General features: G+C 44.8%; 1 protein-coding gene across 4 annotated transcripts; it reads right to left on the bottom strand.

The window, feature by feature from the left end:
* Positions 1 to 6,934: 6,934 nt before the first annotated feature.
* Positions 6,935 to 13,008, bottom strand: RAB29 (RAB29, member RAS oncogene family). 4 transcript variants are annotated; one of them, XM_019433636.2, is made up of 6 exons: positions 12,903 to 13,008; positions 12,338 to 12,579; positions 9,237 to 9,308; positions 8,374 to 8,555; positions 7,960 to 8,081; positions 6,935 to 7,662 (listed from the first exon to the last, which is right to left on the bottom strand). In XM_019433636.2, the coding sequence occupies exons 2-6, from the start codon at positions 12,459 to 12,461 to the stop codon at positions 7,551 to 7,553; spliced, it is 612 nt and encodes a 203-aa protein (XP_019289181.1). In that variant the 5' UTR covers positions 12,462 to 12,579; positions 12,903 to 13,008; the 3' UTR covers positions 6,935 to 7,550. The 4 variants fall into 4 exon arrangements, with proteins under 4 accessions (XP_019289181.1, XP_019289173.1, XP_019289190.1 ...); XM_019433628.2 differs by having other exon boundaries at positions 12,877 to 13,000; XM_019433645.2 differs by having other exon boundaries at positions 6,935 to 7,378; positions 12,832 to 12,982.
* Between the last annotated feature and the right edge of the window lie 7,024 nt (positions 13,009 to 20,032).

Raw genomic sequence — 20,032 nt, 5'->3', positions numbered from 1 at the left:
TTCCAAGGTGAGAGTCATACCCTACTCTTCTCACCTCAGCTTTAGCTAACATCTTTCTCCGTTTGCTGTTCATTCACTAAGTATTTCAACAAACACTGTCTCTTAAGAAGAAAGTAACTGAAGATTGGAACTTCTACTTTACTTTTTCGTGGACAAGTACTGAATTCTGCCTTCAAGAGCCCCAGCACTGTCTCCCTGTCTGCCAGAGCCTGGAATGAAGTCTCCAAGGCGAGTTCCCTCTTGTCCATCCCCAAATGCTCTGCCCTGGGCACATGTCACAACCACAATCAGTTTGCTGGAAACTGAAGAAAGATATCATATGATAGGCTAGACTTTAGAAGCACCGTCAGATAACGCTGAAGGGACAATATACATAATAAAACTATGAAAAACTAGGAAAACAAAAAAGCTAAGGAGACAGTAAAGACAGTAATTCCTGTTCCCTGGAAATGAGATTTAATGGCCTTTTAAATCAGTGCTTAATTTCCCTATGATTTTAGTTATGTTTTGGGAAGCAGCCTTTTCTTCTCCACTTAGTGTTTAAGACACTAAGAAGTGGGAGTGCCGGGTGGCCGGCTGATGACTCTTCCCTGTCCCTGACAAAAACGCATTTCCTTCAAGGCTAAGCTATAATAGCTGGGAGATTTATAACAAATTTTGAGCACTTACTCTGTGCTGGGCACTTTTAGTTCTGTGACCTCATGAAAGTCATCCAACCAGCTCTAAAGACAGACATTATTTCTGCCGACCACAGGAGCACGGAAAGCGACCTGTCTTTGAAGACCCTGCCAGGAAGTTAAAGAAAAGTTCTCCCAGGCTTTTTTTTTGTTTTTTTTTTAAACTTCCATCTCCAATCTCCTGACTCTCTGCTCCATCATACTCATAAGAAAGGATGGGACAGAAGAGCTGTGTGTCTGCTTAGTCTTTCTACAACCCCAGAGGCTGAGTAACCTTGGAGGTTAAGTTCATGGTTAAGGAGGCTGCTCCTTTGCCCACAGATCAAAGTCAGAAAAAGATTGGGGCAAAGTCAATTTAAACATTTAAATTCATTTTCTTGTGTAGATTTCTTCTGCTCCAGACTTCTAACTTCCTCTCTACTTTAAAGACTGTTCAAAGGGCGCCTGGGTGGTTCAGTTGGATAAGCATCCAACTTCGGCTCAGGTCATGATCTCATATCTGTGAGTTCAAGCCCCGCATTGGGCATTGGGCTCTGTGCTGACCGCTCAGAGCCTGGAGCCTGCTTTAGATTCTACGTCTCCCTCTCTCTCTGCCCCTCCCCTGCTCATGCTCTCTGTCTCTCTCTCTCTCTCAAAAATAAATAAACATTGGGGCGCCTGGGTGGCTCAGTCGGTTGAGCGTCCGACTTCGGCTCAGGTCATGATCTCGCGGTCCGTGAGTTCGAGCCCCGCGTCACTGTGCTGACCGCTCAGAGCCGGGAGCCTGTTTCAGATTCTGTGTCTCCCTCTCTCTCTGACCCTCCCCTGTTCATGCTCTGTCTCTCTCTGTCTCAAAAATAAATAAACGTTAAAAAAAATAAATAAATAAACATTAAAAATTTTTTGTAAAAAATAGAGAGTGTTAAAAGATAAGGTTGGGTGGATTTCTGTAAATAGAGGTTTTGTTTGAGTTGCGGGGACTATGGGTGGATTGGAGTTTTCTTCATTTTCCTTAAAGAGATTTAACTTTTATCATGATAAAAGTATTAAAAAATCTGGGGGCGCCCGGGTGGCTCAGTCAGTTGAGCATCAGACTCTTAATTTCCCCTTGGGTCAAGATCCCAGGGTCATGGGATCGAGCCCCCTTGTCGGGTTCTGTGCTGAGTGTTAAGCCTGCTTGAGATTCTTTCTCTCTCCTTCTGCCCCTCTTCCCTGCTCCCGTGTCCTCCCTCTCTCGATTTTTTATTTTTTTAATGTTACTTATTTTGAGAGAGAGAAAGAGAGAGAGCATGAGTGGGGGAAGGGTGGAGAGAGAGCGAGAGAGAGAATCCCAAGCAGGCTCCACACTGTCTGTGCAGAGCCCGATGCGGGGCTCAACCCTACGAACTGTGAGATCATGACCTGAGCTGACTGAGCCACCCAGGTGCCCTACCGCTAGCTCTCTTAAAAAAAAAAAAAAAAAGTATTAAAAAATCTGTATGCCCATTTAATAAATTACTCTTTATTGCTAGCATATTGAACATTTGTTGTATGGAAAAAACTCAAGGATGCCACCACCAAAACACACACATAAAAAATGAGAAGCAGTGTATTGCGTAGGAAAGGGCCATTTTCCGGAGTCACACTGCTTAAGGCTAAAAATCAGTTTGCCACTTGCTTGCTGTCTCACCTTGGGCGAAGCCTAAATTTTTTGTCCCTGTTTATATATAATAGGTCATTGTAAAAATAAAAATAATCCACGTGAAGTGCTTAGGGGAATACTTGGCTTATAGCAGCACTTAGATGTTAGCTACTGGCAGCAACAGTTGAGAAGGGAATGGCTGTTAAAATCCCTGTATTTGCAAATAACATAGCTGATACTCAAAATTAAATGTCAGTCACTGCATTTGGGTGACATACCTTAGTAAATGGAAGTTGTTGATTAAACATTTTAGGATATGTGTGCACCACATGCTACTCAAACTGCACTTAATGTGTCCCCAAATTTAATATGGAAATGTGATTGTCTCTACTCCATGCATGAACATAGTTTTAAAAGCTAACACATTTGACAGTAAATTTCATATATTAAAAAATAAAAAAAAATAAAAAAAAATAAAAAAAAAAAGCTAACACAAACCGGAAGTTCCAAACCCAAAAAGGATCAGTTCTGTTTCTCTAAATGTGTGGGCTTCTTTTCTTTTTCAAGATTTTTCAACTTTTCGGAGCACCTGGGTGGCTCAGTTGGTTAAGCGTCCGACTTCGGCTTAGGTCATGATCTCACACGGTTTGTGAGTTCGAGCCCTGCATCCAGCTCTGTACTGACAGCTCAGAGCCTGGAATCTGCTTTGGATTTTGTGTTTCCCTCTCTCTCTGCCCCTCGCTCATGCTGTCTCTCTCTCTCTCTCTCTCTCAAAACTAAATAATCATTAAAAAAAATATTTTTTTAAATATTTTTTGAAAATTTTCAGGCAATCTCTACCCCCAATGTAGGACTCAAACCCACCACCCCAAGATCAAGAGTTGTAGGATTCACCCACTGAACCAGCCAGGTACCCCTGGGCTTATTTTCTAAAATAGGTTTTTCAGGTCAAATGTTTCCCAGAAACCTAAATGATAGAATGGAGATGAGAAATTCAAAGACATGAAGTTATGTCTTGACTTTATGACAAATTCAACTGGCTGCCTGTCAGTCAATCAAATTTTGAAACATTTGTTCCCTCAAACATAAAATGTGAAGAATTGTTTGCTTTCTTATTTCAGAGATAGTTAAAGAAGCATATACAACTCAGAGCTTGGGGAAGAGTTTACACCAACACAGACATTAGTAGTTGGTGCTACTGGGCTGCCCTTCTCACGTCATGATACATCATAAATGCCTACTCTCTGTCCTTGCTCTTCCTACGTGCTTTCTCCTCTTTATTCTCATTAATGTGTAGTTAGTTCCTAATCACATAGACTTTGGGTGTAAATCAAAGTTGAGTATGAAGAAAAGGTATTAAAACACTACCATCGCCTAATGAAGTCCTGTGAAGTGTATGTGATAGTTAATTTGTCAATTTGACTAGGCAATGGAGTGCCCAGATATCTGGTTAACCATCATTCTAGGTGTTTCTGTGAGGGTGTTTTTGGATGAGATTAACACTTAAATCAGTAGACTGAGTAAAGCATCTTACCCTCCGTAATGTGGATGGGCCTCGTCCAATCAGTTGAGGGCCTAAATAAAACATAAGGTTGACCCTCTGCTGAGTGAGACAGAATTCTCCTGTCTGATGGCTTCCAAGCAGGAATGTCATCAGCTATTACAGCCTAACTAACAGCCTTGGGACTTGAACTGGAACGTCAACTCCGCTTATGTTGGACTTGCCAGGCTCCATAGCTGCACACGTCAGTTCCTTATAATAAATCCCTTTACATATGCATGTATCTCCTATTAGTTGTGTTTTCCAGGAGAATGCTAATACAGAACCATACCGTTATATACTGAAACTCTGCAGACAAAATTTGAGAGAATTCAAATTAGGCTTGAAAGTCAAAGAAAAAGCAGAGCTGTTCCACCAACGAAGGCCATATATAGACATATTGTTGAGTCTCAGGTATTTACAGCGGGATCAAAAATACATGGAGTACTTTCCAACACACATCACTTTCTAGTGGTTTCCCACTTATTCCTACCTGCAGCCTTGGGGATTATTTGGCTTTAATAAATGAGTCACTTACATAGCTGAAGCCTCTTCCTATACAGTGAACCAAGATGGCAGAGGGAAAAAGGGCACTGAGGTTCACTCCCTTGGGCAATCTGCCACTGGATCTTACAGAATACCATGGAGATTTCTACATCTTCCAACCATAGCCTTAGATCATGTCAAAAGCAGACTATTGCTTACAAATGAACAGCAACACACAGGAAAGGCCTCCTGTTAGATGGGACAGAGTTCTGAGGACAGAAGACAGACCACTCAAAGAAGAGTTAAATCTGGAGATGACAGGAAAAAATGAGGACCCCAAACATATCTTAGCAATAGCTAGGGCAAATGAATTGGGGAAATCATCTTGGGAGTAATTCTGGCTCATTAGTAGTAACGAAAGGGCAAACCGTCACTTACTGTGGAGGGGCCTTCCTTGACCTGTGATCTCTTTTTCTCTATTTGTTTGGTCACTCAGTTATTCTGTTCAAAGTCCAAAACCAGGGCAGTCACAGTTCCACAGCTCTGTTCTCAGCCCTTCCTTGGGTCTCTTAAAAACACTCCACAGGACATGCTTATGTTTTCGTTCTGTCCAAAAACCAGCTGAGTGGTTGGAGGGGCATCTTGTCTCAAATATGGAAAGTTCTCTAGGGAAGGGCTACAACAATATCCATGTTCCTAGCAATTGTACCAACATGTAGCATCCCACTGACAGGATATAATTATTTTTAGTATAATTCTAATTCTAATTCATGTAAACATTTCCCTCCTTTTAAAAAATCTTAGTTGATTTCCCTTTTCTTTATGGATAGGACATACAGAGGGATTAGTTACATTTCAATTTCTTCTTTAATTAGTTTCAGCCCTTTAATGTTCACCACTTAAGAAAAAAATCCAGAAGGACTGGCAGGCCAGCCTCGAGCAATGCTTGAAAAAGCAGGTAACTCTTGAGTCAGCACATGGGAAAAGAAAACATATTCAATCGTTTTTTTTTTTTTTTTTTTTTTTTTTTTTATAATGGTCACATTTCCAAGCAGTATTTGGAATGTTACATCAAGTACTGAATTGGTATTAGGCAATGGATACCTGTAAATTAATAGACGGAATAAACATTTACCTACATTTTTTAACGTTTATTTATTTTTGGGACAGAGAGAGACAGAGCATGAACGGGGGAGGGGCAGAGAGAGAGGGAGACACAGAATCGGAAGCAGGCTCCAGGCTCTGAGCCATCAGCCCAGAGCCCGACGCGGGGCTCGAACTCACAAACTGCGAGATCGTGACCTGAGCTGAAGTCAGACGCTTAACCGACTGAGCCACCCAGGCGCCCCTACCTACATTTTTTAAAGGGGTTTAAAAAATAAAATCTCCACTTCCACAATACTCTTGAATTATTCATCAGTATAAAATGGCACTGTAACAAACTTACTTCAAAGGAGAATAACTACCATGAATACAAGACTTATTTCACTTTTATTTGTGACTTTGCAGAGGTTCAAACCAGCAAATAATAATCAATTTTCTTTTCACATAAAGGGAATTAGTTACTCCACTAATACCTTCAGAACCGTTGTAATAAAAACTTATTATTTTAAAAGGGTAATACAAAAGAGAACTTCACGGTCTTAAGAGACTATGCACAAGTGATAATACTTGGTATTAAAAACCAAGCAACCAACTAACCAACCAACCAACCAACCACTGAAAGTCTGGCTCCCATTCTCTTTCTGAGAGTATTTGGCCTCTGATCATTCTCTTAAGACAGTAGTTTCCAAAGTCTGGTGTGTATTGGAATCACCGGGAGAGCTAACAGAGCACAGGAGAGCCCAGGGGCATTTATATAGGGAATGCCTGGGTCTGTACATCTTTACCAAACTCCCCAGTGATGCTTTCCAAACCAGGCTAGTCAAATTATCCGGGTAGCTTTGAAAAACAACAAATTCCCAGGCTCCACCCCAGGAAATTTTGATTCAGTGGGTTTGAGAAATCTTAAAACATAAAATAAACACCTTATTTAAAAAAATTTTTTTTAAACAAACTTCCCAAGTGGTTCTGATTGGTCAGATTTGGGAGTTGCTTACTTAGGATGCTTACTTATCTAAATAAGTGTCTTTCAAAAAATTCTAGGCCTCTGAGTTCATTAAGAATATTCATAACTTTGGGTAAGTTATAAATCACCATCCTGTGAGAATTTAACAAATTAAGCTGTCTAGAGGTGATTTGATACTAAAAACCCTACCCGATTTAGCACTTAAATTACTTAAAGATTTTCTGTCTATCTACTCAGTCCCCTCAGGCAAAGGTCTGTACATAAAATTTGTTTCTTAAGGCTGTTAAGTGCTAGGCACCCAAAGTGCTCAGAAGCAAGTTGCCCCACAGGATTTTGTTCTATTAACCTCTCCCTCTTCCATTCAGACTCCCCGAGCTGTGCGGAACAGACCTATTTCAGGGCACCACGGCCAACTGATGTCATTTGCAGTGTTTCACGTCAGGACACCAACCCAGAAACCTGCTAACCCCACTCCCACCCCGCTGGTAGCGAGATACTGAAAAACTCTAACGTGACAATTGATTCCTTTGGGGGAAAGAAATGCTCTCGCCACACACAATAAGTAGTTGAAAAGCTTGACTATTCTTGAAGCCAAGGTAAGAGAAAGCCAGTTATGACTTTAGAAGCTTCAAAAATACAGTGACTTTTGCGGTACCTCCTGTAGCCCAAAACCCATGGATATCCAGCCGCACTCCCGTGCATCTTGGAATCAGAGGTTCAAATTCAAAGTCCAAGACAGGAAGAATCTGACAGCGATAACCTACGATGAATGTGGGAAATGCCCTTTGCTCTCGTTTTCCTTGCAATCTGAAGTCCTATCAGGTTGAGATATCAACATACATCAAATGGGAAAATGAACGTGAAAAACAGGTGGGGATTCTGATCACAGGTGCCGATTTCCAATGCTTCCCACAAAATCCCGGATCCCAAATGGAGAGATAAGATGAGCTTTCTTACACAGAAGGTGCCAACTGAGTCACAGCAGCCAGCAGCCAGTGGGAGCCCACCTGTGAGAGATGCAGAGATGCATTTGAGTCCCAGGCTTTCCTTAGTGATGATGGTCCTTCCAGGACAGCGGGCAGGAGACAGTTCAAATGCACATGAGATTGCCGGGTGGGCAACCAAGGGAAAGGGATGAAGAGACCTCCTGACAGTGGGAGGGAAACAAGCCAAAAACTACTAGCAGCACGCCCAGCTGGAGGAGGGCTTTGTCTGCAGATTGATGTAGTCCCCTTGGGTGGACAAAGACATATCTTCTCTGGAATTGCTCATCATCTTTTCAATGAGGACTCTAAAAAACAAATAAAAAGTAAGCCTGATAAACCGGGTGGAGGAAAGGGAGGGATGGCAGACAACTGTCTGCCTTATCACCAGATGGCATTCGGTAAAGCCACAACCTTAAATGCCCCTTTGTCCCCAGTTATCTCAGGAGAAAGGACAGCATCCCTGACCTTCCGAAGCTGGGATTCCAGCGGCTCAGTCCGTTCTTGTTTGTTCAGAAACAAGGAAAGAGGGTCCAAGGCAGGGAGCGGCGGCAGAAGACAGGTAAATCTGTGTGTCTAACCCCAGAACAACATGAGCTACTCACCTCATGGCCTCGTTAATATTTTTGTTCTCCTTGACCGATGTTTCTGTCCAACCTGTGAAACCATTCTCTTTACTGAACCGGTCAACTTGGTCTCGGCTCACCGCCCAGGGGGACAGATCACACTGGCAAAGAGAGTACACAAAAGGCAACACCATAAACTTCCTGAGAGTAGGAACACTGCTCAGATAGTTGCGGATTTAAAACCTTTCCACCAATGGCTAAGAGCACCAGCATCTAAAATCTAGTCAACATTCTCCCCAAAGAAAGTCCCAGCATCCCTTGAAAGGAGGTAGAGATGATTTTGCCAACTTGAGAAGGGGAAATGGATGCCTGGAATCAGAGAGCATTTTAGACATGCTTACTCTCTGACCACAGAGAGAGGCCAGGGGCCATTTTCCTAGATTAACCACATACTTTGTTGGCCAAGAGCAGGCAGGGCACGGGCTCTCCATTAGGCAGCGTGAGCTTGCTGTCCAAGTCCTGTTTCCATCTCTGGCTGTTGGTGAAGGTTGTGGCGTTGGTGACATCGAACATAATAACACAGGCGGAGGCATCCCGATAGTATAGTCGTGTCATGGAGGTGAAGCGCTCCTGCCCTGGGAGGAAAGAAGGGAGCTGTTGAAAACGTGATGCTAACAACTAGTCTCAACCCCCTCCAATACCCTGCCCTTCGTGTCTTCACTGTGGGGGGACAGGGCAGTAGGCACTGTGGCCGAGTCCAGATTCTGTACCCAGACCGCCCAAGTCCAAATCCCCGCTCTGTCATTTACTATCTGCGTGACTTTGGCCAAGTCAAACTTTCAGCGCCTCAGATTTCTCATCTGCAGAGCGGGGATAAAAGCAGTAGCTTTGATCACAGGGTTGCTATGAGGATTAACGAGTCATTGAATCTAAAATGCCGAGGAAAGTGCTTGGTATACAGTAAAAGTCAGCTATTATTATTATTGTCTCTATTTCCTGGGGATCCGGTTTCTCACCAAGGTCAGCTGAAACGCTGGAAAAAGCACCCTCCGTCTGCTGTGAGAGCGCCCACCTATGGTCTGGACAATCCACCACCCTGCCAAGCTGCTCCACCCACAGAGAAAAGGCCCGACATTTATCCAGGGCAAAACACCTACAGAAAACATCTACAGCGACTCATCTTATGTACCCTCTGAGCGACCCAGTCATTCTGGCTCCAGAAAAGCCCTTCTGGGATTGCTACCCCACTTTTTCTGAGGGCTTGCTGATCCAACCAAAATTTCTTCCTTTGTTCCTAATGCATCTTTGTAGCCTACCTGCAATATCCCACAGCTGGAGCCGCACCACCTCTGAGTCAGACCACTGGAGAACCTTCAGAGCAAAATCCACTGAAAATGCACGTAGAATTGAATAAGATTTACCTTTAAAAAATCCATGAACAAACCCGGAGCAAATGTGCAGTTTCAACTAGAGACACATAACTCTAATCCTTTCTATTTACTTTTCAGCTCTCAATGGGCTGAGATGAGTCCACCACACCTGTGGAACAGACAATTCTTTTTTTTTTTTAAACATTTATTATTATTTAAAAAAATTTTTTTAAGTGTTTATTCTTTTTTTTTTTTTTTTTTTTTTGAGAGAGAGAAAGAGAGAGAGTGCGCGGGAGGGGCAGAGAGAGAGGGAGACACAGAATCCGAAGCAGGCTCCAGGCTCCGAGCTGTCAGCACAGAGCCCGATGAGGGGCTCGAGCCCATGAACTGTGAGATCATGACCCGAGCTGAAGTCAGATGCTTAACCGACTCAGCCACCCAGGCACCCCTATTATTATCTTTTTAAGTAAACTCTACCCCCAACATGGGGCTCAAAGTCACAACCACAAGATCAAGAGTCACATGCTCTTCTGACGGAGAGTGTGCCTGGCACAGACAATTCATAACCACCCTCTGAAGGGGTCTTCGGCTTTTATTCTGTCAACAAACTCATCGATTTGTTACTACATCTCTCAGGCTGGGGGACAGGAGGGTGGGAGCAATTGTGAAAACCATTCCTGATCTCAAGCTACACAGTTTCTGGGAGGTCTAGGGGGTTTCCTTAGGGATGATCGGGCAAAAGGGGGAAATGAGGTAAGTGTGGGTAGCTTTTGCATCTTCCACATTCAATTTCGCTGTTGGTTTCTAATCCGATTGCATTACGAGGAGAACACACCCGGGGGGGGGGGGGGGGGGGCGGGATTCTATACCCTCCATAAAGCCCTAGGAATTTGGGGCAGGAATGGGCTAAAGTGCAGGGGTCCCACAGGATTCCCAGGAAGAAGAAAGACCCCGCATGGATGATGCTTTAAGAGCAGTGCTGGAATCTGTAGATGCTGAGACTCCAGGAGCTAAGCCTGAAGGAGTCTGCCAGGGGGCCAAAGCCTTTTGATAAGGAGAGAAAATGAATAATTTCCCAGATTTGGAGATACATTTTCCCTCATCTGTGACAGAAATGAAAGCCAGGGGAAATTTAGAATAATTACTGAAAAAAAAAATATAGCCGGAGCCAATTATTCTTTACTAAAGGAAAACCAGAGCAATTGCTAAAAACTAATTAGCGAAATATTTTTTTTTAAGTTTTATTTTTATTTATTGATTTTGAGAGAGGGAGAGAGAGCGTGGGTGCAGGAGCTCAGAAGTTGGGGAGGGGCAGAGAGGAGACACTGAACGCCAAGCAGGCTCTACACCATCAGTGTAGGTGAGATCACGACCTGATCTGAGATGGAGTGGAACGCTTAACCGAGTGGGCTACCCAGGCATCCCTGTATTTTTAACCAAATCCATGAAATAGGGGACCTCATATTATTTAGGAGTTAGGGGGCAAAATGGTCAGGAAATAGTTTTTGAAACTTTAAACCCTAAATTTCGGGGTGCCTGGGTGGCTTAGTCAGTTAAGCGTCTGACTTCAGCTCAGGTCATGAGTTCCAGTCCTGCCTCGGGCTCTGTGCTCACAGCTCAGAGCCTGGAGCCTGCTTTGGATTCTGTCTCTCTCTCTCTCTCTTTCTCTCTCTCTCTCTCTCTCTCTCTCTCTCCCCCCCCTCCCCCACTCACACTCTGTCTCTCTGTCAAAAATAGATGAACATTAAAAAAAATTTATAAACCCTAAATTTTGCTGGATGTTCCTAAGGAGGATGTTTTAATGGTAGTGTTAATGCTTGTTAATTTTTTTAAATTCCATAATGGACACCAGCACCCATCTTCAATATTTACATTAGTGCAGGTTTTTTCCTTAAAAAAAAAAAGAGTTCTCTTAATGTAGGTAAATGAATAAATGTTGTGTTACTCTCCCCCTTCACCAGCCGTTCCCAGCTAAACACCTTCTACCTAACACAAAGGCATTTCTACCTCTGAGGGGAAAAAAAAAAGTTGAGTCCAAAGCCTGTCCCTAGAAACAAATGAACGAACTCCTTTGTGTTCCCTTCCTTTTTCACCTCCCCAGTTTGAGAGAAAAAAGGGGTGGAAAGATAGGCCAGATAATCCATTTATTTCAGATTTCCTGAAGAATTTCTAGGTTGCCTTTATTTAAGCAATCCATGGACAAAAATACACACAGCTTACCAGCCTGGATAAGCATCAGATTGTGGGGGTCAGGGGCTCTCCCAGGTAGGCACCCCCAAACAAAGCTGGGATTCTAGGGGCGCCTGGGCGGCTCAGCCTTAAGGTGAAGCATCCAACTCTTGATCTCAGCTCAGGTCATGATCGAGCAGTTCTCCGAAGGAGCCCCACGTGGGGCTCTGCGCTGACAGAGGGAGCCCGCTTGGGATTCTCTCTCTCCCTCTCTCTCTGCGCCTACCCTGCTCTGTCTGTCTGTCTCTCTCAAAATAAATAAATTTTTAAAAATTATTAAACACACACACACACACACACACACACACACACACACACACACACACACACACTAGCGTCCTTTACGGCCAGATTAAACCCCTTTCTGTTCCTTCATCAGCTGCCTGGAACTCCTGTGAGACGCAGGCCAAGAGCCCCAGCCGGCACCCAACCGGGCCTCCCAGGTAGGAGGGGTGGGGGGGGGGGGGGTCCCAGCGGCCTCTGCTGATGACACGAATTTGCCCATGACCGCCTGGAAGGTTGCAGGAGACCTGAGTTCACAGTTCCCCGGGGGGAAACGCAACAATTGCGCATTTTCTCATCCTCCCTTCCCCATTCCTCCTCTTCACACCTTCGCCCAATCTCTTCCCCGGCAGTCAGCTCAGGCTGGGTGAACCTCACTGGGGAAACCCAAGAGAAACGTGCAAATCAAACACCGGGCAGTTACCCGCTCCAAGATCCCAGACACCTACTTCCCGACGGAGGAAGGGCCTTCAGGGCTCGAAGCCCCCGGCTCCCCACCCGCCGGGGTCCGCCCCGCCCCCGCGGCGACGTCTCACCTCCCACCGTGGACTTGTAATGTTTGTTGAAGCTGTCCTGGGAGTATCGCTGCACCAGGGACGTCTTGCCCACCGCGGCGTCCCCCACCACCAGCACTTTGAACAGGTGATCGCGTCCGCCCATGGCTGGCGGGCTGGACTGGTGAGGGAGGCGGCCAGTGGGGTAGGGGGGGGGGAGTCGCTTGTTTTAACTCCTTCGGTTCCGGACCCCCTCAAACCGAAGACCGCCCGCTGGAGCGGCTCTGACGAGAAAGCAAAAAGGGAAACTTTGCACTCAACCTAGACGCGCTTCCTCCCCGTGCGGCCGCAGCCTGGGTGGGGCGCAGGGCGCGAGTTCCGAGCCCCCGGGCTGTTCGCACCTTCCCCGCCCCCCCCCCCGACCCCCCCCCCCCCCCGCACCGGGCTGCCCAGAAACTGGAGGGGACCCAGCGGTGCGTCGCCCACGGGGACTTCCCCGGAGCGGCGCCAGCGGGCGAACCCGGGTCAGCGCTTACACGGATGGGGCCAGACGACGGGGGCCCTCCCCGCCCTGCACAAACCAAATTCCGGGCAAGGAGCTGCTCACACTTAGACCCCGGGGACCCGGGGCCGCCTAGGGCGGCGCGGGGCCCCTTGTCTTCCTCCGCACGCGTCACGTGCAGGGCGGCTTGGGGCACTACATTCCCCAGCTTACCTCCAGGCGAAGAGAAACTAGCGGAGAGCGGAGAGTGCCCCGCGAGGCCTCCTGGGAAAGGTAGTTTATGCACTTTTTTTTGTTTTTTTGAAACGCTGCACAAAGTTTCAAGGCTTTCAAACCTCTTCGGTGGTTCGGGATCTTACTTTATAGTAAGCCCGGAATGGAAAAGATCCTTCAGAGGCGATTTATTCCACACGATCTCACCTGCCTCATTCCGTCCCCAGATTTCTCATTAAAGGTTTTATGGAACAAAGGTTAAAAATTGTTCCATAGATTCCATAAATGATTCAACTAATAGAAGTTCCAGCCTCATCCCTCATGCTCCCAGCGAAGTCCATTTGCTGTTTCTTTGATCACACAGACAAATCGCCAGTATCTTAGGAACACGAAGGCTAGCTCTTTCATTTGCCATGTGGCTAGGATAAGTCAAGTTCAGGGACATTTGATCAAGAGACTGACCCTTAGAAAAACTTATGCCATTAAATGTCGGTTATTATTATTATTTGATAACTGGCCACAACAGTAAAGGTAGAAAACGAAGAGACAGTTCCTTATTCTCACTTCACAATTCCCAATCTCATCGTTTGAACTGGCAGCTAACTGGAGTCCACTGGGAGTCCTCCTCCATTTGCTGCTGCCGTTGCTCATAAATAATCATTAAACTACACTTTTGCCAGCGATTTAAAAATTTCGGCCTATAACTTTCATGACCTACCCCACCTTTAGTTAAAGAGTTAAGGGGACCTGAGATTCATGGCAAGCAAAATAGCTCTATTTTTCTGGGCTTTTGCCAGAAACAGAAAAAAAACAGCAAGCCCTGGGAAACACAGCTATGAGCAGGTCTCTTTAAAAAAAAAAAATTTTTTTTTAACGTTTATATATTTTTAGAGACAAAGACAGAGCATGAGTGGGGGAGGGGCAGAGAGACCTGGTAACACAGAATCGGAAGCAGCCTCTTGATAGACAGGCTATCTCTTATGACCCTTGAGGACAGAACATCAGCATGATTCATGAGGTATTTGGCCCAAAATGTTTGTTACCCAGGGGGCGCCTGGGTGGCTCAGTTGGTTGAGTCCAACTTCAGCTCAGGTCATGATCTCACAGTTCCTGAGTTTGAGCCCCACATCGGGCTTGGAGCCTGGAGCCTAGAGCCTGGAGCCCGAAGCCTGCTTCAAATTCTGTCTCCCTCTATCTCTGCCCCTCCCCTGCTTATATTCTGTCTGTCTGTCTCTCTCTTTCAAAAATAAATAAACTTAAAAAAAAAAGTTTGCTACCCAAGTATGGGAAGTCAGGCTAGCTGGTCATCTGAGAGCCCTTTCCAAGGGTCTCTTCTCAGTTCCCATTGGCTTTGATGTAGCTGATGACCCTTTGACAACTCTTTGGCTTTGTGGTTGGTCCTCTTGTCTCTCTGACCATTACCTTTTTCTTTTATGGTTTCTTTCCACCCCATCACGCCCAAAAGGGGCTATTTTTCTAAGGCTTGATTCTTGGTCCTTGAGCTGATCATTCATTAAACGCCATTCATGAATTGCTCTTGGCTTCAAATATCTCTCAGTCTTGACTTTATTTATATTTTTATCTCCAATCAATTATATTCAACTGGTACTTAAAGGTGCCTCCACTTGGATGTGGTTTCACAGCCTCCCTCTTAGTACATCATCACAAAAATGGCTCCTTTTCTCAGGGTCCCCATTTTTGTCACTGGTCTCATTGTTTCTTTGCTCCACTCAGGTTTCAGACTTCGAGCCCTAAAAACAAAACTTTTTTAGGCCCGCCTGGGTGGATCAGTCGGTTAAGCGTCTGACTTCGGCTCAGGTCATCATCTCACGGTAACAGCTATTCCACTCTTTGATTCTATAAATTTGTCTATTTTATTTTATTATTAATTTTTAAATATTTAGTTATTTGAGAGAGAGGGAGCAAGCGGGGGAAGGGGCAGAGAAAGAGGGAGAGAGAGAATCCCAAGCAGGCTCCACACTGTCAGCGCAGAGCCTGATGCGGGGCTCGAACTCACAAACCCTGAGATCATGACCTGAGCCAAAACCAAGAGTTGGATGCTTAAGCCACCGAGCCACCCAGGCACCCCTAATTTTGACTATTTTAGATATCTCATATAAACGAGATCATGCAGCAGTTGTCTTTCTCTGACTTGGTTATTTCACTCCACATCATGTCCTTAAGCTTCATTCATCTTGTTGCTTACTTGCAGAGGTTCCTTTTTCAAAAAGGCTGAATAATATTCCACTGTACGCATGTGCCACTTTTCTTTATCTATTCATCTATCGAAGGACATTTAGGTTGCTTCCATATCTTGGTTATTGTGAATAGCATTGTAATGAACACGGTAGTGCTAATATCTCTTTGATATACTGATTTCAATTCTTTTGCATAAATACCCAGAAGTGAGATTTCTGGATCACATGATAGTTCTATTTTTAACTTTTTGAGGAGCTTTCATACTGTTTTCCATAATGGGTGCAGCATTTGCATTCCCACCAACAGTGGGCAAGGGTTCAAATGTCTCCACATCTTTGCCAACATTTGTCTTTTTTTTTTTTTTTTTTTTATAATAGCCATCTTGCCAGGTGTGAAGTGGTATCTCATTGTGGTTTTGTATTTCCCTGATGGTGAGTGACACTGAACATTCTTTCATGTACCTGCTCACTATCTGTATGTCTTCTTTGGAGAAATGTCTACTCAAATCCTCAGCCAATTTGTTAATCACACATTAGTTTTTTGTTCTTTTGCTATTGCACACTTTGAGCATTATGAACACTTCCTTTTACACACGTCACTTTACAGACTCCTTTTAAAAAAGTCAGTCACCACATCATCTGATTCTTCTTTCAAAAACATTAGTCCACCCACCCTTTCTGCTTCCTATTCAGTGCTCTTTTCCTGGTTCAGGCTATCCTTATGTCACACCTGGGTCATCTCCAATAACCTGTTTTTTGGTCTCCCTGATTCGAGTTTCTTTTATCTCAATTCATCTTACACATTGTCCAGGATGATTTCCCTAAAACATCATTGTTCCCTCAACTGTCTACCAACTATCCAAAGACTGGCCAACCTCCCTGAGATGGTATCCAAAACCTTTTTTTTTTTTTTTTTTTAATTCTTTTCAGTTATTTAAAAAATGTTTATTTATTTTTGAGAGAGAGAGAGACAGAGACAGAGAATGAGCGGGGGAGGGGCAGAGAGCGACAGAGACAGAATCTGAAACAGGCTCCAGGCTCTGAGCTCTCAGCACAGCGCCCGTCACAGGGCTTGAACTCACGAACGGTGAGATCATGACCTGAGCTGAAGTCAGACACTTAACTGACTAAGCCACCCAGGCACCCGCGGTTTTATTTTTTTTTAACGTTTATTTATTTTTGAGAGAGACAGAGAGTCCAAGCAGGGGAGGGGGAGAGAGAGAGGGAGACAGAGGATCCGAAGAGGGCTCCAAGCTAACAGCAGAGAGCCCAACAGGGTGGGGTAGGAGGGCTCAAACCCACGAACCAGGAGATCGTGACCTGAACTGAAATCAGACACTTAACTGACTGAGCCACCCAGCCACCCCAGTATCCATAACCTATGCACTGGCCCCACCCTCCCTAACTTGATCTCAAAGGAGAATTTCCCCTTTGACAAAGTCAGGTTCCTTACACTCTTTAAAAGCCCAATTTCATTTTTGACCTTGCACTTTTGCCTGGTGCCTTACCTGTCAGAATACTCTCAGTACTGACATACCTAACTCTTCCCATGCTTCAAGTTCCAAAAGTCCTAAACTTTTGTGTGTATAAGACTCACCTGGGGCACTTGTTAAATGTGGACATTCTGATCCAAGGGAATCTGTCTTTGTGTCTCGTACTAGGGTGACTCCTAGACTAGATTCCATTTTGAGAAATGCTGTTAAGGCCTGACTTCAGTGTCAACTCATTTATGAACATTTCATTTATTTCTGCAGCCCTTATTCATCACCTTAGCATCTACAAGCTGCTTGACTTGTGGTCACTTAAGCATGCGACCAATTTACGATTATTTAACTTATAAATAAGCAATCAGCATGTTGCAAAGTAAACAAGGACTTCAAATACAAAATTTTGGCTTTGGTCCCTGCTGTCCGGTAGAGGAACTTCTTGAAGTTTCCCAAATCAGAAATATGAGGAGCAGGGCACCTGGGTGGCTCAGTAGGTTAGGTGTCAGACTCTCGATGTCAGCTCAGGTCATGATCTTACGGTTTGTGGGATGGAACCCCTCGTTGGGCTCTGTGATGACAGTGCAGAGCCTGCCTGGGATTCTCTCTCTCCCTCTCTCTCTGCCCCTCCCCTGCTTACTCTCTCTCTCTCTCTCAAAATAAATCAATAAACTTAAAAAAAAAAAAAGTGAGGAGCAAAGATTTAAGAGGGTAGATTAGCAAGTTCCTGGTGTCCCTGCCAAGTCATAGAGTTTCTATCGAAGGATGACAGTTCCTTTGTTGGCGGGGGGGGGGGGGGGGGGGGGTGTATTTCTTCTTCTTCTTCTTCTTCTTCTTCTTCTTCTTATGTTTTTTTTAATGTTTATTTATTTTGAGAGAGAGAGAGAAAGCAAGCAAGCAAGCATGAGCAGGGGAGGAGCAGAAGAGCAGAGAGAAAGGGAGAGAATCCCAGGCAGGCTCTGCATTGTCAGCACAGAGCCCAATGCAGGGGCTCGATCCCACAAACCCATGAGATCATGACCTGAGTTGAAATCAAGAGTTGGATGCTTAACCAACTGAGCCACCCAGGCGCCCCCGGGGAATTCTTTGACAGTAAGTTGCAGATTCCCAGAGAGGCAGAGAAGGAGGGAAAGCACATTCAGGGGGCCTAATGACTGATTTGCATATACGTGTTTGGAACACAAGTCTGTTGGAAGCTAGGGAAAGTGGCCAGCCTTGCTTTGTTACTATCACACTTCCTATAACTGTCTGCCTTTCTCCTTTTTACTTCTCACTTTTTATTTTGAAAATGTTCAAACCCATAGAAAAGCTCAAAGAAGAGTACAATGCATACCAGTATGTCCTTCAGTTGGATTTCAATTTCTAGCAGTTTGCCACATCTGCTTTGTCTCTTTGTGTGTATACTGAACCATTTGAAAGTAATGCACATTTCATCCCTAAATAGTTCAGCACACAGCTCCTGATGATGAAGTTTACTTACAAAACCAAAATACCATTATCACACCCAAGAAAATTCACCTTGGTTCATGAATATCGTACACAGTGTATATTTATACCTGTCTATAGCCTTGAAATATTTTTTTTCTCATTTTCTTCCTGCCTCTGATCTAGAATACAAAGTTCATGCGTTGCATTTGGTTGTTTTATTTCTTTCGTCATTTTTTTCCCCTAAAGAGTTTATCTAAAAAAAAATTTTTTTTTTAAGTTTATTTATTTTGAGAGAGAGAGAGAAAGAGAGAGAGAATCCCAAGCAGGATCCATGCTGTCAGCACAGAGCCCAACTCTGGGCTTGATCTCACGAACCGTGAGATCGTGACCTGAGCTGAAATCAAGAGTCGGACGCTTAATGGACTGAGCCCCCCAGACACCCTAAAGATTTTATTTTTAAGTAATCGCTACACCCAGTGTGGGGCTTGAACTCACAATCCTGAGATCACGAGTCACACACTCTACTGACTGAGCCCGCCGGGCGCCCCGTATGTCTTTTTTTTGTGGGTTTTTTGTCTTTTTTTTAACGTTTTTTATTTATTTTTGAGACAGAGAGAGACAGAACATGAACGGGGGAGGGTCAGAGAGAGGGAGACACAGAATCCGAAACAGGCTCCAGGCTCTGAGCTGTCAGCACAGAGCCTGACGCGGGGCTCGAACTCACAGACCGCGAGATCATGACCTGAGCCGAAGTCGGCCGCTCAACCGACTGAGCCACCCAGGCGCCCCCCCGTATGTCTTTTTAATGTAGAGCTGTGCTGTGTCCAATACAGGAGCCAGTAGCCATGTGTGGTTATTTACATCTAAATTAATTAAAATTAAATACATTTAAAAATCAGCTCATCAATCATACGGGCCCCATTTCAAGGTGCTCAGTTGCCATATGTGAGTCGTGAACGGCCCAGACGTGATTATTTCCACTGTCGCAGACAGTTCTATGAGACAGCATCAGTCTGTAACAATCCCCTGCCTGTTTTTTGCTTTTCATAACATTGGCTTGCTGTTTATTTTATTTTTTTATTTTTTATTTTTTTTTACTTTCTTTTTAAAGAGTCCAGGCCATTCTCTCGTAGACAGTCCCACAATCTGGACTGTCTGTTTTTTCAAGGTTAGATTCTGGAAAAAACGTTTCTTGGCAAGAGCCCTACATGGAGGATGTGGCATACATTATCTTACGGCACTGATTTCAGGTGCCTGCTGGTGATGCCTTCCGTATGAATTCAGTAAGTACTTATTAAAGAAGTGACCCAGCACCAGGCAATCACCGAAGGACTCGGGAGCTTGACTTCAAATAGAAGAGAAAAAGGGTTTGTGTGGTCTCCCGAGCCTCCACCACTGTGCCAGGACAGACAGGAAAAATGCATTGTGACATGAAACGGAGACAGAAGTGACATGGCAAGTGGCCCAGCAGCACGGAGGGAGGAGAGGGACGGACCCAGGGCAGGGTGAGCTGTCCCTCAGCCCCAAACTCCATGCTCGTTTAAATGATCGTAACTTTTTGGTGATTGCTTTGGGCACAGGAAGCAGCTTGGTGAGATGCCCGTGACCTAGCTGAGCATTCAGCTGGAAGGCTGCACAGCAAGGTGCCCTAGGAAACCCTCTAGAGAGAAGCTGGCAGGCTCACAGAGCCACATGCCGCTCGCTCCTCCGTGGGCTTGTGCCCCGAGTCTGGGGTTAACTTTGCGCCTGGGAATATGTAGGGAAAACATCAAACTCTAGTTTTTACGGTTTTGTTGCCACATTCCCCTCCTCGGAAGGATACCCTCCCTTCCACCCCAAATAAGGACCAAGGAAAGAAGATAGAAAAAGGGCAGAAGCTAGAGGGGAAATTTTGGTTTAAAGAACTGAGCGT

Source organism: Panthera pardus, unplaced genomic scaffold (assembly GCF_024362965.1).
Source record: "Panthera pardus isolate Hobbes unplaced genomic scaffold, ASM2436296v1 HiC_scaffold_21, whole genome shotgun sequence".
NCBI classification, from domain to species: Eukaryota; Metazoa; Chordata; class Mammalia; order Carnivora; family Felidae; genus Panthera; species Panthera pardus.
Note: the sequence above shows the minus strand (reverse complement) of the source record. Positions and strands in the feature narration are given on the sequence as shown.